Source organism: Lagopus leucura, unplaced genomic scaffold, assembly GCF_019238085.1.
Source record: "Lagopus leucura isolate 7727_CA_CO unplaced genomic scaffold, USGS_WTPT01 Super-Scaffold_1, whole genome shotgun sequence".
NCBI classification, from domain to species: Eukaryota; Metazoa; Chordata; class Aves; order Galliformes; family Phasianidae; genus Lagopus; species Lagopus leucura.
In genome coordinates, this window is record NW_024962250.1 from 10,030,852 (window position 1) to 10,049,214 (window position 18,363).

Consider the following 18,363-nt stretch of genomic DNA (forward strand, 5'->3'; position numbering starts at 1 on the left):
GAGGAGTAAAGCCTCAATGCACCGCGTTTCATCGCACAGCGCACCTCCCCTACGCCCAGAGCTGACCACCCTGTGTCCTTCCACCATCCTCTCCTCTCAGTCCCACGTCCTGCATGCCCCAGCTCACCTCACAGCAGCTCTACACCCTCTGACCCCACACCCACACCTGCTTCACTGCTCTTCTGGCAGAACCCATCACCCAGGGTGCAGAAAAGGAGGGCAGCCGCTGCTCCACGCTGCTCCCACATCCCCCTGCCCAGGCAGTAGCTGCCCCAGGCTGCAGATGTCTGCAAGTCAGGGTGTGCCGGTGCTCAGCCTGACCTACCCTGCAAGGTGAAGCGTGGGAACCACCAATGTACATTACTTATGGCTATGGGCAGGGCAGCTCTTCCACCTGCAGGAATCCAGCTCTGCTTTTTTTTCGTTGTTGTGCAGAACACTCATTCACTGGGCTGAGAAACGTCACTTAAAAACACATTCAAGATAATTCCCTGGGTCAAAGAATAAGATCTGGAAAACAAAACAAAGGAAATACCTGGCTTCCCTACACCTGATGTTCAGTGCTTACAGATTTGGCTCCTAGATGCTGAAAGCTGAGTGATCCCCCAACCAGGTGTGCAGGGCTGGCTTCACCTAAACTGGCTTCCATTACCATAAATACTAGAATCTCAAGAAGTAATGAATCATTAAAAACAAAAAACAAAAAACCCTGCCCATCCTTTATTCGCCTGGTGAAGACCAAGGACCTGTTACAGGCTACAAAACTCAGCTATACAGTCAAAGGCAAATGGGGGAAGAATTTGTGCAGTAACGTGAGCAAAACCAGTAGACAAAGTGTGCATGTACATAACCAAATAAAGGCCTGTCAGGGGATAAAAAGGAAAAACTAGAGAACAAAACCCTTCCATTCCCAAGCACTCAGTTAAGAGGTACAAGAAGGAAGCAGGAAGAAATGAGTACTCCAGAAAGTTCTGAACAACAAACCCAACAAAATCAGAAGAAAATGGTTTAGAAGAGCCTTTAAAATGAGTTTTATTGTCAGAATTTTACAAGTAGCCTTCAGTGGCATCATACAAGAAGAACTCTGTTGCAAAACTCTAATAAATAGTCTGCCCCAAGTCCCAAAATATTTTTTGAAATAAAATAAAACCCAAACTTAAAAATAAAAGAGAATAAAAGCAAGACTTCAGGATGCTCAGAGATGTTAGCAATATTTCCCATTTACAAATTATATCAGGCATTATATAAATCTCCTTCATACAAGTCATTAAAAAACCCAAGACATTCTAAACCTTTACAAAAGCACTCCAGAAATAGTTCCAAAGAGATCCATTTCCATGACAAAACATTAGAGAAGAACTCCATGGGGATTAGCATCAGAAATGAAGTTTGAGGTTGGAGTGTAGTGTGCACTTGTGTGGAGCAAAATTAAAGAGTATGAAAAGGGGATTTGAAAAGAGCGTGGAAGTTTCTGTGACAAGCCTATGCCCAATGATTTTATCCTGTCTAACAATGTGGTAAAGGGCAGGGAGGTCTGTTCTTGCAGTTCACTCCAAATTTGCTGCACCTTGTGCAAGGCAAATTTCTTAAGGTAGTGACTGTGTACTCAGAATGGAACAGAAAAGGTTTCTCAGCACACTGCACAGCTCAATGATTGTGCAAACTGCAGCACCTACACCTAAAAGGTATTTTCTGGAGAGGTAATATGTTGTGGCAAGTCGGCTCTTCCTTCAAAGAACGTGAAATTAACTTTCCTGACATGAGGCAGTTTGGGAAATCTCACGCTAGACAGCTTCACTGGGAACTGGGGATTTCAGAGCTCCAGTCCTATCCCAGCACTTAGGAAAAATGTACTTCTCTAATTTCACCATTACGTATTCCTCCACTCGTGGCCACAAAGGATTTAAAGACCTCCCGTGTCATTGAATAAAAGCTTAGCAAACATTTCTCAGATCTGCAGTGATTTGAGAAGAGTGGAGAAATGAAACGGGAGGGCTGGTGCACTGAGATGGCTTACGTGGATTTTCATGGAAATGTTTTGGGGTGTGTAGAGGAAATCTCAATCTCTTTACAACTTCAGCCTAAGTCTTCTGCACATACAACAGTAACAGACTCCCCTGGAAGGGCTGGGGACGATCCTTAAGCGGTACAGCAGCAGTGCTTGGTATCTCAGCCTGCCCGACATGGTACCAATCGCAGCATGCCTCGTTTTGCTGTTTGTAAAGTCACTTGCAGCCATCGCTTCCACAGGAAACAAAGGCTGCCAGAAATGCTAATGCAACAGATGTGTGATAATGTGCCTCACCCACGGCTCAGGTCTCTCATCTCTCTCCAGGTGTTGTGATGCTGGTTGTACTGTACCTACACTACAGACACGCTCTCTGTAACGTATGGGAAGGTAGCACTAGCAATCAAGCACAAACTGCTAAGGAGACACCTAAAACATTGCATTACATCCCCTTGTCTGTGGCATACTTCAGAAAACAATGTAAGAAAAGCAGTAAAATAAACATTTCTTTCTAATTTTCTAGATGTCATAATATTTGCCAAAGCTGCAAGGAAAAGCAGATTACCTGAAACAGAGAGAAAGGAGATAATGGAACCAGAGGCAGATGGAGCAGCAAGCCCCACCCTGCCTCCAAATCGCTTTGTACGTAACAGATAAAGAAACAATGTGCAAAAAATAGACATTCACATTTTAGCAGTTAAACTTTTATTTTACCTCTTTAAAATTATTTACTTTGTTTTTCTACAAAAGGCAGACATTGATTGTTGATCTGCAATTGTTCGGAGTGCGCGCAGAGATGCAAAAAAGGGTTACTGGAGGATGGAGGACGGGGAAGTGCTCTGACTATACTTTCACATGTCATGATTAAGGTGGCATTAAAGCTTAAGTCCCAGGATTAATACAGATAGTTTCCCCGTACGCTGCTCTCAGTTCATATCAATTGTGTTGAAAACCCACTCGGTGAATTTCTTCAGCTTCTCAGTCGCATTCTGGGATTCCTCCTGTAACCGCAAGTTGTCTTCCCGCAAATGTTGCACTTCAGCCTGAAGATTGGCTTTGTCCTCTTTTTCCTTGGGCATGAAGAAAAACACAGATCTTAGTGATAATTCCGAAGCATGCTTCCTATCTACATGAAGTGGCAGGAATTTCAGCGAGCACGAGTCTCACACTGTGCAAAGATTTTATGTGCAGTAATAGACAGTCTTACATTTAAGGTGGATTTGTTATGTTTCATTCCTCACTTTTTGCTTGAACTGTCAAGGTTTGTCTATTAGCAAATTCAAATAGCAGAGGGCTGCAGCTGCCTCTCCAAGTGGTGAAGTGAAATCAGTCATGCCCTGCTCTGTATGAACAAAATATGGAACTGCAGATGGCTAATTAAATAAAGGATAGGACACATTTCGGCAAATATTTCCCTAGCTAAAAGACTTTTCACCCAACCATGGCAGATCTTTCTTGGACCAAGCAGGTAGTAACATAACGCTAAAAGTCTTCACAGTAGAAATTACATGGTTCAGTAACAGTCTCACTCTTCAGCACTGGCAGGATATATTTACACAGCAGTATGTATTTACATGGACTAACAGTCACCTGAATTAGGAGTGTAGGTACTCAGAATCACTTTCCTAATTTAAGCAGAGGAGTCAGATGCCTACAGTTTAGGCACTGCACCCTCATCTTGCATAACTGGAAGCACAGCCAGACAAAAGTAGTAAAAAAAATGTCATTTTCTCACAAAAAGACTGTCACAGGCTCAGGCACGGCAAAGCAGAATTACGTGGTAATTAGTATCACCTATCAGAACCAAATATATGCCTTACAGGTTTTCTGCAGCTCAAAAATGTACCTTCCTTAAATCCTCTTGCAGCATCTTCAGCAAACCTTCAAGTTGGTCCACTTTAGAGGCGAGAGTTGGAGGAGATTCTTTACTATGGGAAGTAGGAAACAAGAATAAGTGCTCACAGATTTTACCATCTTCACATAGGGCATCTAGCAGCCTTCTTTGTACCAAGCAGCTCTGTGTAAGTGTACTCCCAGGTATGTCATGAATTCACACAACCAAGAAAAAATACCTAACACAGCACATGGAACATGTGCAGCATATTATCGAGGAGAACAAACTCAACCCATGATTAAGTGCTGCCATCCCATCACACAGTTTATCTCAACTCCCGCTCATTACACCCGCCTTGAGTTACCACAGCTTTGGACAGCCTCATATACACACCTCAGACAAGAAGGAACCTGCAAAAAGGTTCAGCTGTACTTACAGTTCTTCTGTTTTCACTTCCCAACATCATGAGAACTTGTGAAGAGTTCTACAAAGGCTAGAAACAGCTTCCAGACAAAGGTATTTGTACTCCTTCCCTCAGTTTGTAACTGAGGATGCGTGTTCATGTGGTATACTTGCTTACCCTGTATAAGGCTTTATCTGTGCAGTAAGCTGGTCCTCAGCCTGATCACCACTGGAGGCAGCGCTCACAGGCCTGTGGTTTTCATCCGTAACAGCAAAGAATGAAGCTCGCTGAACTGAAAAGGCACACACAGAGATCAGCAATGACACCACAGTAATGAAGATTTGTTCAAGCACCGTGCAATAGCTACACTACAAGATCTCAGGGCAATCCAAGAAGTCTGTCTCAAGACTACAGACACACTCTCTGTAATGTATGGGAAGGTAGCAATAGCAATCAAGCACAAACTGCTAAGGAGACACCTAAAACATTGCATTACATTCCCTTGTCTGTGGCATACTTCAGAAAACAATGTAAGAAAAGTAAAGCTCACTCTGCATAACTTATATGTGAAAAATAAACAGACCACTGTCATTTTTCAGAAGCAAGGTTTTTTTCCTTATGCCTTATTATAAAATCTTTTCAGATTGAAATGTGAAATCCTTTTCCTGCCTTACATCTGTATAATTTTTTGTCCTATAACTGCTCCCTCGCTGTATTTTAACACATCTCTAAATCACTACCATGTGGTGTGACTGCAGTCAGCAACTGCCCTTGCCCCTGGATTTCCTAGCACAAACAGAAATGTGAACGCTTTTTAGCTTAATAAATTAACACCTCTCTCCCTCCCCAGCTGTTGATCTCATGCTGGAAACAGAAATTTATTTTTTTTTGTGCTTGGCGAATTTTTATTGTGTGCTTTTACCAAGGCTCATATTAACAGGCACTGGTATGATTGAGTGATTCCTGTTCCTTTCTTTTTCCCTTTGACAAAAGGGTTGCAGGAATCCAAGCAGATTTTGTTCCAGCTGGTTGCAGGTATCGCTAGTTACAACTCTAAGGGCTTGTACGAAAGACATCAACCACGCAGAAGAGAGTGCATGGGACTGATTAGTGCTTGTCAGCCCCTGGTGGCATCTAGCAGAGACTATGGACTAAGATTATATAGACTACAGACAGCTGCTCCCTCTCCATGTCAAATCTTGAATATGTTTTTATACCAGTGAGATAAGGTTGCCAGCAAACACATTACCCCAGCTCTTCTTGTTCTGAGTGTCAGCCTGTTACCTTCACCACACTGACTTTGTTCACACTTCTAAAGAGAAATGCAAATGAGCCTGGGGTCTACAGAAATGAGGAATTTAGGTTGATGAGGGCAGTGAAATCTAAGGAGAAATTAAGAAAGGAGATCATTTGAACAGAAACTGACACAGTGCGGTGTATTAAAACTTGAGTTTCATCCCCATGTTGTTGTGAACATGGCAACAGAGTAGAGCACAAATGATGTCTTGAATGCTAACTTATACATACACCTTAATGGTGTGTCTGACTACTAGCAGAGAACAGACAAGAAAACAAGTTATCCCACAGCATTCTCCAGCCATGCAGAGTAATGTTCTAATGATTCAAGATCAGTGAAAACATTCTCATGAAGGTGGGTCAGCATTTGTGCAAAGATTAGCAAAAGGTACTTCTGTTTAATGCACCTAGAAGAACATTCCACCAGATTGTAACAACTCCCTTTGGGCAGAAGAGTGTTTCATTTTAAATTCAAATACATCTAGGCAGCTTACAGTTATCTCAGTTTTACTAAGGGTCAAGGAGGTGGAAAGTGCTACAGGATGCAATGACACCTATGTGCAGTCTATGTATTTGGAGTATGTGGAGGCATACAGAAGGGCAAAAACTATATACCAACAAGACACATTTCCCAAATTACCTTGAGAACTGCACTTCAGCTGCACTACAGAAACTTCTTGCTCATGCAGTAAGCAAACAATCATTAATATGCTCATATGCTTTTTTATTCTGCTCTTTGACTCAACCTTGCACTTGCAACAGATGTTTTTCTGAGCTGTAATGTCTGGAATTGCTTTACATGACATGAAAAACAGCCAGTTTCACAGATATTTGGCCAAACTGCAGCACAACGAAAGGAAGTGAGCATGAAGAAATTACACTTTATACGTGCAAACAAAGTTCTAGGCTGCTAAGCCTTGAGTCGCTGTTTTAAAAGAGCTAAAGACTCACACCAACAAAGCCAATAAAATTAAGGGTCAAACACCTCCCCCCTTCCAAAAGAAAAACAGTCCTTTATGAAGCACGCAGAAAGATCAGCTTTCTAAGTATTATGTTCTGAAAATTTACCTTCAAAGGCTTTGGCAGCATCTACCAGATTTGACCAGTCCAGATCAGAGGCAGAATCAGGCAATGGCATAAGACCAGGGTCTGGCATGGGCTGCCGTCTTTGCTCCTGGATATCTGTGAGGGAGCTGTCAGAGGCAGAAAACTCTCCTAGAGTAGAGTAATGTAGAATAAAAGGTAAGCTCCATAAAAAACAAAATAACCAAAAAAATCCAAACCAAAACAGAGTTCCTTTCCTAATACTAAAGTATCTCCTTTTCATTTTGGCGGAAGATATCATTTCTAGATCTAAACAACTCAACAGAACATTTGATCAACCATAGTTAACCAGTCAGAGCATGTTATATTTTCAGAGATTGTGCCTCTCACCAGAACATTAAATTCCTTCTGAATCTGCTCAAATCTTTACAGTTTACCACTTAAACAGTCAACTTCCACCTCCTCTCAGTACTGAGGTGGGGGCAGTGCTCTTCTACCCAATGATTCCCGCCTTTGCACAAGTTGAAGGAACTCTGGAGGGTGCTGCAGCTTGCTGGGGGCTTCTCCACTCCCTGGTACCTATCTGCTGCTCTAAAAAGTACAAGATTGTGGTTTTCCTCCTTCATCTTCTATTTACAATATTGTAAGCCAGTGGGAGCAGACTTAGGCAAACCAAAACATCTCAGAACAAGGTAACTCTGAAAAATACCCAAGCTCATCCATGAGTTGGTATATGGCCTGCTATAGAGTACAAGAAAGACAGTTTCTCAGTACAAGAAAGACATTGAGATTTTGGAAAGGGTCCAGAGGAGGGCGACTAAGATGATCAGGGGGCTGGAGCACCTCCCCTATGAGGACAGGCTGAGGGAGTTGGGCTTGTTCAGCCTGGAGAAGAGAAGGCTGCGGGGTGACCTCATTGCAGCCTATCAATACCTGAAGGGAACCTACACCCAGGAGGGGAGTAAACTCTTCAAAAGGGCTGATAACAGCAGGACTAGGAGAAATGGTTTTAAGTTGAAGGAGGGAAGATGTAGGTTGGATGTTAGGGGGAAGTTCTTTACAAGGAGAGTGGTTAGGCCCTGGAACGGGCTGCCCAGGGAGGTTGTGGATGCCCCGTCCTTGGACGTGTTTAAGGCCAGGTTGGACGGGGTCCTGGGCAACCTGACCTGAATGTGTATGTTTGGTGGCCCTGCTAGGCAGGGGGGTTGGAACTACATGATCCTTGGGGTCCCTTCCAACCCGGGTGATTCTGTGATTCTGTGATAGAGAAACAACAACAACAAACGTATGGGCAAGCTTGAAAAAAGATAAAGAAATAAAGTTCCTGTAATTTTTGTGTAATCTTTTGCCTAAAAAGTGGAATATTTAAATTATTGCCACTAGTGAGAGAAAGAGCAAACCCTGAACACGCAATTAATTACCTGTTATATTTCTATTTGCTGGCCAGTGAATCAATAAGTACAGAATGCCTGGTCAGTTAGCACACATGCAAGCTCAGAAGCAGCAACAGCCTGCTTCCTCATGCCCTGGGCTTGGTGAAGCATAAAGGAAGTTGCGACAAATGTCTTTGTTATTGAGATCTTTGAATTAAAATAACTCTGAATAACTTGAAGCCAACAAATACTAGAGGCATTAAATACCCAGTACACTACTTAATCCTTCCTCTGAGCAAAGGCAAGTGGGGAGGGGGAAGGGAACACAATTCATGTGTCACTCAACCAGCCAGGCTTTTATCATGCAGGCCTACATCTCACAGAAAATGTCTTATTTTGTTGGCAAAAGTACAAAGATTATGTGCTAGAAGGAGTAATCATTTCACCGTGGACAAGAATATGACAGTGAGAGAAGGTTTTTCAATTTAGAAAATACAGACATCTGAATGAAGAGAGTCCACATGCTGCCTTCCTCTTCTACTCAGATGGCATCATTAATCTTCTGACCCCAAACTCTCAGAAGCTAAGTCTATCAGTCAGTTATGCATATGACCAAGTCCACAAAGTCATTTTAGCACATATAAAAACTGAAAAGAGTTTGGCTTCCTAACATGCTGTATGGAAACAACAGTACAGACAGTGCTTAATGCCTACTGTAATGAGTTGAATTTATTGACAGTCTTGCACTGAAACATGAAAATGTGAATAAATCTGAAAAGCCCTTTAAAAAAATACTGCAGAATCGCTTAGTGCACATTTAGTTATAAGATACAACAGGAATCTGTGAATTTCCCATTCTCACCAGCTGAGAAAATTCAAATACAGTAACACAGCTTATCCCAAAATCTTGTTGGGACTTTTCAGTAGACTAATTGGGGAAATTGAGTGCTTTCTTGACAACAGTTTAACAAGTAACTCCCTTGAAGAACTGCTAATGTGACCAAAGTTAAGTAAGTCAAATCCTGTAAGATGAATAGCCAAGTGAGAGGAACTGAAAAATAGTTGGCGTAATAAAAGCTGTTTCTAGTGTAGTCATACATTCAGAAGTCCACCAGCATTTATACGCTTTCATACCATTATTTCCCTAAAAGCATTTTCTTCCCACAATCCCACTCTAAAGTAAATGCCATCTGAAGTTGTCATTGGTAGATAATCAAGCACACATTATTTACCCATTGGTTCAATTCATTCTGATGACAAGAAAATGGTAAAAGTTTACAGCCAGTGAGGCAATTATTGTGCTCCTTCCACAAGATCCCTACATGACTAGCTAGTCATGCAACCTCATACCCACTGAAGCGAGGAAAAAAATTCTGTATCTGTTTTGTATTTCCAGGCAGGTGTGACTTGACTCTTCATTTCAGCAAAATCAAGACGGAAGTACTAATGGCTGTAACAAACCACTTTCCTTGACATAATTACGATGGATTTCTTTGAAAATAGGAAAATCAGAAACACTTACCATGTAGTGATTTCATTCCCAAAGTATACGACGGTCTCCGTAGTGGCAGCGATTTTGGGAGAGAAGGGTATGTGCTGGTGAACAGGACATCATTTGGCATGGCTTGGTCCAAGAGCGAGGCCCGCGAGGCGAAGAAGTGGTCTCTTTGACCACTGTAAATACTCTCATCTGACAAAGTCCTTTGCAAGGCACGCCTTGTGGTAGGAGTGCTGGGAAAGGGAGACTGACAGGACAGAGTGTGTGACTATACATTCATGAAAAAAAAAGAAAAAGAAATAAAAATAAAAAAATCAATACAGAAACTTCTGAAATGTACGAAGTGATTTTTTAAGACTTTTTATTTTAACGAGAAAGCAAATGTTAGCATCATTTTGTTTTGATTTTTTTTTTCCTCAACGTGGAAGGAGAAAATAAAGGAATCTGCTTTGAGGGTGATTATAACTAGATAACAATTTAGGTCTTTTTCAATCTGTTTTACAATTCTGATTTTAAGTATTCTTCCAGATTTCACTAAGGAGTAAATCTCAGCCTCCCTCATGAATTCTAGAGCTCTCATGTAGCAAAGATTATGTTTGCAGAAACAAACCAAATGCTGCATAAATGAGCCCTCATTGTACCTGGGGAGGCTGCTTTCCTGCACGCAGAGCACCAACAAACACCGACTAATTAAAAGTCTCATCTTATTGAACAACCAGGAACAACACTACCACTTCAGTTCTTTAGAATTACTTGAAAGAAAATTAAATGAGTCACCTCATGAGAGAACTTGAATTTCACCCCCTTCATAATCCCAGCTTCCTCCAAGCTTGGCACACAAGGAAGCAATGCTGCGGTTAGTCTGAAGCTACATGCTCACTGGCCAGTGCTAGTAAGCTGCTTTCAAACAATGCATACCATTCCCACCAGTCCAGACACCAATCTTCAACTCTACCAGCCACAAATGTTCATGAAACCTGTGGCAATATAACCACCTCTGAGACACAACATTTTTTATGGTTTGCTTGAAATTCGGTCCAAAGGCTTTCATGGAGAGATGGCAACCCGAGAAGAAGACCTTGCCACCCTCATCTGCTCTGTAAACATGTTTGAACAAGACAGGAAAGAATTCAATTTCTGGAAAGTGTGATTAAACATTATAAAGCATTACTCATCTGCATAGAAAAACAGTTCTCTCCTCAGAAAAAGGGGAAAAAATGTTAAACAGACGGTACTCTATTCCTGTGATCAAAACCCACACTACAAGTGGGAGAAGAACATGGAGAAAGGACTATTGGTACTGTACCGTGAAAAATGATCTGCCAGATTTGTTTTGTCAAAGCATTCCAAATTTTAATTTTGGAAGTCTGCTGTAGGTTTTGCTTTTCGTGGATTAAGGATTAGAACAGCTAAGATTACTTTCAAAAACTTGCTATAGTGAAAGACAAGAAAGGAAAGAAGTCACGTCCCAGGCCAGCTTTGTTAGGTAAACCTCTCCCTTCTGCACTGCCTCCTGTAGGACAGAACTCATGGCCACACCAGTAGGAACCTTGCATATGCAATTAATGCTACAAAAATGACAACTTCTGGCACACAGCTGTCACTGCATTATGCTGGGGATCAAGCTGGCTTTTTTTTTGTCTGAAATTGAAAAGCTCAATCAGCAGGTGCACATTACGATCTGTTAAAAACTCCCAGCGTTTGCTCTGAAGATGCAAACGAATAGAAAAGAGCTGTTACGTCATATACTTGAGGGTCCTATAGTTAACATAGTGCTAAGGAATTCAAACTCCACCAGGGAATTAGGAGCTGGAACCAACAATTAATACCAGACCTTAAGATTAAAAGTTTGCACAGGTATAAACAACCGAAGGAGTCAGAAAAAGAGGTAATAGGGTTAGGAGAGAGGAAAAAGAAGGGTGACTTATCTGAGAAGACACAATGCATTAGGAGTAGGTAAGAAGATGAGAAAGACTGGGTAGGACAGCAAAACAACCCAAAGTCATAGCCTAGAACAAATTCTACTAGTATACAAAGCAGTCAGCAGAAATGAGGGAGGTTTTCAGCCTTTGTGCAGTGAACACATGAGAGGCATTATCATACTTTTCCTTGTTTTTTTTTTTTGTTTTTTTTTTTTTCCCCTCCAACTGTCAACATTTTCTCAGAGCAACAATTTTTTTGTAAGATGAAATATAAATCCTGCAGTGGGCAGAAATGACAGTTTAAAACACAGAACATTTTATTTATTGGTGTGATAGTCTTGGTAATCTGCTGAAATTTATCAAAAGCACAACCTCAGTTAACATATTTGTTACTGTTATGAAGAAATTAGAATTAAGGTAAGAATGGATTCACTCAACACAAAGCAAAAAAATAATAAAATTTGGAATGTTCATACTTTTTATAGTGCCTCTATAGGCCTCTTTTATAGGTCACCTCTTTGAACAGAAGGGAATTTCTTGGAATGACAATAATCAGCTTGCTCAAAAACAACTAACGGGATGAGCCTGTGGCTCACTCAACACGTAGAACTATCACAAATCTAAGAGAAAGTTATTTTACTTTGACTTCATCTAACCTGCCCTAAATGTAACATCTGAAATAGTATGTCTATAGAATCTAGAACTTTTAAGTTTTACTAAGCCATTTTGGGCTTTTGCTAGCAGAGAAAGAAGGTGCAAGCTCTCTCTTCTGCATAGTTGCTGTGGAAACCATCTAGGCAAGTGAGCTGTGATGCACTGACTCTACATATATGGAAACTGTAGAAATCAAGAGATTCTCTTCAAAATGATGGATTCTTAAAATAAATTCTTAAAAATATACACTTTATGATTATTATACACAAATACCAAACACCTCAGGAAATGTTTGCACAACTATTCTATATAAATATTTAAGTTAGAGGAGCATTCTTGGCCCTTCTTAAGGAACAGGATTAGAGAAGTGGGAAAGCACACATATTGCAAGGAGTTTCAGTACTGTCAACAAGTTGCAGTTTAGTGCTGCAATTAGAGAAGAGCAATTCAAACGCACAAGACAACATCACAAGATTGCTCATACGCCAACAGTCCTAAATGTTCTTTGCAATTAAGTACACAGTTGAATATTGCAGTGACTGGAAGAATGCAGCTATTCCCTAAATGTTTTCCTCTCGCAAGAACAGTCTGTGACAAATAGATTGCTTTCTGTTGATGATAATTCAGACGTCTCGTGTTTCATTTTCTTATTATGGGTGAGAATGGGAGAGATCCTATTTGAGAAACTCAGAAGCCATTAATGCAAAGTACTGAGCACAGAACACTTCAGTTTCTGCTGCCTTGAAAGCACTCAGCATTTTGTACACAGATATCTTAGAGCTTCACAGCCTTCGTCCATTTCCAAACTGTGACACCTTTTCCTGTATCAGTGATGTGTCCAGGCAGTGATGAATTTCCTCATCAAATTCCCCTGAAATACAGCTTTACAAATTTGTGTTTTGCGTCAACAGAATTATGACTTGAATCAAAACAGGATGTGTGCATTGCTCTTAAGCTATTCTCAGATTTCACTCAGCTGTGACAACAAGTATCCAGACTTGTCAACATACCTTGAAATTCTTTTGGGATTCAGGTGTTGGACTATCAAGATCTATCAGTTTCTTCAAGTCTTCTTCAACAGTGGACTTTGATGCTCGTTTTGGTGATGCTCGCAGATCTCTTGCTGATGCACGCAGCCGGGGGTGGGCCATTTCGTTGCCATCACTCTGGTGACGCCTTAAATGAAATGGAACAGACACATTCAGGTCTCAAAGCCCTGGGGCAGGAGGCATGGATGAAACAAGAATTATAGCATCCTCAAAAAGAAAGAGCATAGGTAGAGGGCATGAAAGGAGAAAGGAGTTTCCCTAATACAGCAGAGCCTCATCTTAATGAATACCTGTTGAAGCAATCAATTACTGACATAACGTTGAAGTTATTGTGACACATTTTCTCAACAAGGGACCAAATCTGCTAAAATAATCCATATTTTGCACAAAAATAAAAAGAATATATTTCTTAAGTCAGTGCAGGAGCAACATATCAGCAAGTTCCTTTAAACTTTTCTCTCTCCCTTTTTACTGCAACTTTCACAAAATTCCATCTCATTTTGATAATCAGTTACTGGCATCATCTTGGAATTCTGCATTGACTCAGTAGAAGTCAAGAAAGGATAAACAAAGGATAGATTTTGAAGTGGGCTTTCCAAATCACTTGCTTTCAAACTCAAGTTAGACTTAAAGAAACAGTATTTTCACTAGAAAGTTGCTTCTCTGTTTCTGTTCTGAAAGAGTTGGCTGAATATTGTAACACTGCTTTAAGCCAGTTGGACAGCATGCTGGGAGCAACGTGGAGAGCCACAGAGCTAATACATACCGTGCACAGTACTACTACATGAGTGAGAGGCTTAGGAAAGAACTCAGCCTCTACCTTAAGAAGATTTTTAATATTTGCTGAAATAACATTTTGAGTCTCCTTCGAGAAGTCCCAAGGAAAGATAAGCTTTAATAGAAGTGAAACCCATACTGTGCAGCAAAAATAATAATTTTTAAAAGCATCTTATCAGGGAATAAGATTAGCTAACTATCAAATATTTAAGCCCAGTTGCAGAACTCATTAGGAGACTAAGTTCTACTGTAGAATAAGCATTCTATTAGATAGCCTTGAGCTTTTTTAGACAGAGAAATGTCACAGATTTTAACGCTTCCATACAATTAAACCCAATAACCAAAGAAGAGAATTAAAAATCATTCTTACTTTCTTGTATCCATAAACCCCACTGAGTTTATCGTCCCTTCAGGCTTTTTCCATCCAATCAGATACTTGCTGGTAGCACCCTGGCGAGGGTAGAAAGTCCTAGGACCGGATGAAGAGGAAGAGGAGGAGGAGAAAGAAGGTGCAAGCTGAGGAGAAGTAGCAGAATGAAGCTCTTCTTTAGGTGAGCTTCTGGCACTGGTGAAAACAACCGGACTGGCAGAGTGTCGTGAGCTCATGGTACTGGGAGAGAAACAAAGACAAAATTTGCCTCTAATGTGCATATATGCATTTGCAAAGAAAAATTCGGAGCACATGATGTTGCACTTATCAATAGTAAGTGAAGAAGCAAAACCGATTCAGCCTCCTTAAGGCTCTACTACGTTTTATTGAAAGTACCTCATACAGTCACAAAAAGTTTTGTTACCTCTAAGGAAACAACATATCAAGCTGCCCCACTCCCTCCTTTACAAATAAGGAATCTAAGCTTCGTTGTGATTAGCAGCTTTAAAGTAACACATGACATTGTAACTGAATTTGAAACAAGAACCCAAGTCCAACTTCTTGCTAGAATTCCTGGCTGTGGAACAAAACATATTGCTAAGGAAGTTAAGCAACAGGGAATGTCCCCCTTTGAGACTCCACAACAAGCCTAGAAGATACCCATGTATCTTTCAAAAGAGAGGTTCCTGGATTTTACCTAAAAAGCAGTTACTGTTAAAAAAAAAAAAAGAAAAAAAAAAGAGAGAGAGACTTAGTAAAATTGCTCAGTTTGCATATGCCACAATTTGTCTAGGTGACTAACTGCAACTTATCACTGGAAGAAGGTGATAGTGGGGGGTTTTAAATAGGAGCTATTCTTCAGATAGGATGATATTAAAACCTTATGCAATCTGCACAATATCAGGAGCACTAGTGCTTAAAACAATATTTACTTCAACAACCTTAAAAGGTCAGGCACTTCTAGTGATAAAGCAAAGCTTTGTATACATCCACAGTACTGAAATAGCATTGAATATGTATAAACCAGTTTTCCACCAGTTCTCCTCACAACTTAGTCACATTTTTGTCCATGTATTCAACATTGCAAAGAGGAATTTTAAACAGACGGCCGGCCCTGTGGTAAAGAATAGTTTCTGACTGAGAAATAAAACGTTAGCTGGGAGGCTGAACAAAGTCACTGAATAATTTCCCATTCTTAGCTTAATAGAAGATTCTTCAGTGCTGTTTTTGTGTCATGATAAAATAATCCATTCTTATGTCTGTCTGCTAATGAAAAAGAGAAAATATTTAAGTTACATTAATATTGCTCCCTGAAAAATAATCTCACTTGCATTCAACCTTACAGAAATAGGTTAGATAACCTATGCCAATTGTCTGGCTCCTGTTGTAGCCAATGGAGAGGGAAATACCCTTGCAGGTAATTCTCCTCACCTTCAACCAGTTGTCTCAGCTAGGGAGAATTATGCTTTCCAGTTTTTCCTCTCTACTGACAACAGATGGCATCTGAAGTCACCTTCAACTACATCTTTCTCCTTCAGATGGAAGAAGTGAGGACCCAACAGCTAAGGAATGTGGATTTAGCAAGCACTGATGGCAGGCCTCCCGCCTCAAACAGCACCGCCTGCTGTTGCCCACACTCTCACCTAGTGTACATGAGGATGGCAATGCATATTAGAGGGGAGATGCATCTCCTTGTATGTACACAAATCAGATGATAATAATACAGATTTTATTTCCATTTTTTCTCCCTCATCTGTACCTTTGGAAGACCTTCACAAAAGATGGCAGACTAGGAAAGCAAAGGAAGAGATATTTCTGTCCATCAATCCCATACATTTGGTTGCTGCACACCATGGCCTTTATTTACAACACAAGTAAACAATTTATAGCAAGAATAACAGGGAAAAATAGGAGCTAGAGGAAGAGGCAGTAAATTTCTCTCCATTCCTCCTTCTGTTTTCAATACTGAAAAGAGAACTCCTACATATGCTGAGCAAAACAGCCCATCTGTGAGGCATCACCACTGCAAAATTAAAACAGCAAGATTTGTGGAAGGTGTACCTCTTTGAAGAAAAAAGGGTGGGGGAGGGGGGGGGGGCGCCTTGGTTTGTATTTTTAATTTTAATGCTTATCCCCTTCTAAAGGCATCCAAGAATTGGCGAAGTTGCCTCAGCATAGAAAAAAAAAAAGTTAACACTTAAATACTTTAATCTTACTGGGTCAATCTCAAGGAAGTGTTATTTGTGAGAAAAAAATATTGATAAAAAGTATTAATAAGTTGGTAGTGCTGATCTGAATATTTCTATGTAGAGAACAAAAAAAATGACATTCAATATGTTTCACATGAAATGCATAGAGATATAATATAAATATATAAGTGTATATATATATGAAATGTGCACATATTTAATAATCGTATTATATATCATCCCGCATATAAATGCTGTATATTATAGCACTATTGGTTAAATATTATAATGCATGTCATGCAGAACACATGACAACAGCAGTCTGGTGGATGAGCAAGAAAATTAGCATATAGTTTTTAATATACTTTTCTTTAAAGTGAGTAGAATATTCTGAGCTGTGGTTTTACAACATAATATTTTGGGATGATACACAGCTTCAGGAACTATATGCAGAACTGTGAAAATGCCTGCAGTTTTCTTCATACTAACAAAGGCAAGTCAACAGCATACTGACAGAGATACACTTGTTAACTGGGAGCATTTTTGGAGAGCAAAAGGCTTTGGATAAACCCTAAGATAAATTGGAGCTGAAGCTTTATGGTACTGATGATGAGTTATATAGTGTTCGACAGCAGGAAGCATGGATACTGTTAACAGACAGCTGGACCAGCTTGCTTAGGTCTGGAAGGAATTCAGCCTCAGTCCCAGGACAGAGAGACGAGAGCCTTTTGACACTGGTGGTCTCTCACCTCCCAGCTGAAGTACAGGGACAAGAAGGATTAGATCAGGGAATATTTCAGAGACCGCATGACAATCTGCAAGAATTTCAGTTGAGTCTTTCATAAAAGTAAAATACTATTTAATCGTTTTGGACTAAATATATTAAAAATATTATAATCAAAATATATTGGATTAGAAATATCCATAATTTCAGTTTTGCTAAAAGGGACGTAAGAAACCACCCATTTTAGGTGGAAATGAAAGTTTGATTTATTTATTTTTTCCTAGGGAATTAATGCCATCAGCACATATGGCTTCATTTAATGACATTCAGCTGTAATGATTCTGTATAATTACTGGCCTACATAATGCAGTTCTCCTGGGATGCTATGAGAAATACGCACAATCATCAGGAAGGAGTTTGAGAATGGGGGTGGAGAAGTAAGAACCTAGCCAAAAGCTCTGCTGTAAAAGTTAATCACTATAATTTACATTTTGCCGCCAGTTCTCAGGTACAAGTTCTTTTACGTACCACCAAATGATCATAACACTAATTGTTGCTCCTGTCTTCTATAGACACAAACACTCTAATTTGTGGCTATTTTCTTTTCTTTTGTCACTGAGTTCTTTTCAGGGCCAAAATTCCTTCTCTTCTTGTCAGAAACCCAACTCTAAAGATGTCACAGGTGTTCAGGTATGAACGAGGCAAAAAGTAAAGTGTGAGAAGCAGCAAAGGATAGCAATTTAGAAGCTGACAGAGAGACAACAATTAAGCTTCTCATTTTTCACCAAAAGCAGCCTTCTCAGGATCACCCTTCATTCTCCTTCTCCTTGAAGCAGGCAGCAGTGGCTACACTTGGAAGTGCCAGGTTAGCAAGCCCCTGCCTGCTCTTTGCCATGCCCTTGCTGCCCATCTACCCTGGTCAGCCAGCTGACAGTTGCACCCAGGGTCTCCTCAGATCAGCACTGCTGTTTAGTGTGTAACCACCAACTGAGGACTCCATGAGAAACAAAACAGAAGCTAGTCAGCCCAGACTGTGCCTTTGTTTTATTGTAAGGCATCAAACATATTTTCTCATCTTCACGTCAGTCTGTCCTTATCTCCACCAGAATAAACAGTATGGATGCAGTGCTTGCAGCATAGGTATCATGTCCCACGTACTCTACAAATTGCTACAACCTCTCTTCTTTGTGAAGAGCTGATCTTTAAACGAACAAGAAATTTC

General features: G+C 40.4%; 1 protein-coding gene across 5 annotated transcripts in view; it reads right to left on the minus strand.

Moving 5' to 3' along the window:
- Positions 1-1,007: 1,007 nt before the first annotated feature.
- The window catches only part of SIPA1L1 (signal induced proliferation associated 1 like 1), a 192,025-nt gene continuing 174,669 nt past the window's right edge, over positions 1,008-18,363 (minus strand). For 3 of the 5 annotated variants that reach the window (XM_042875745.1, XM_042875576.1, XM_042875663.1), the window contains 7 exons: positions 14,229-14,468; positions 13,043-13,208; positions 9,481-9,724; positions 6,610-6,756; positions 4,423-4,537; positions 3,855-3,936; positions 1,008-3,078 (listed from right to left, as the gene is read on the minus strand). In XM_042875745.1, coding sequence (XP_042731679.1) covers positions 2,935-3,078; positions 3,855-3,936; positions 4,423-4,537; positions 6,610-6,756; positions 9,481-9,724; positions 13,043-13,208; positions 14,229-14,468 — 1,138 coding nt within the window. In that variant the 3' untranslated portion in view covers positions 1,008-2,934. Of the gene's footprint in view, positions 3,937-4,422; positions 4,538-6,609; positions 6,757-9,480; positions 9,725-13,042; positions 13,209-14,228; positions 14,469-18,363 lie in introns of all 5 variants that reach the window. The other 2 variants (XM_042875831.1, XM_042875910.1) reach the window with 2 other exon arrangements.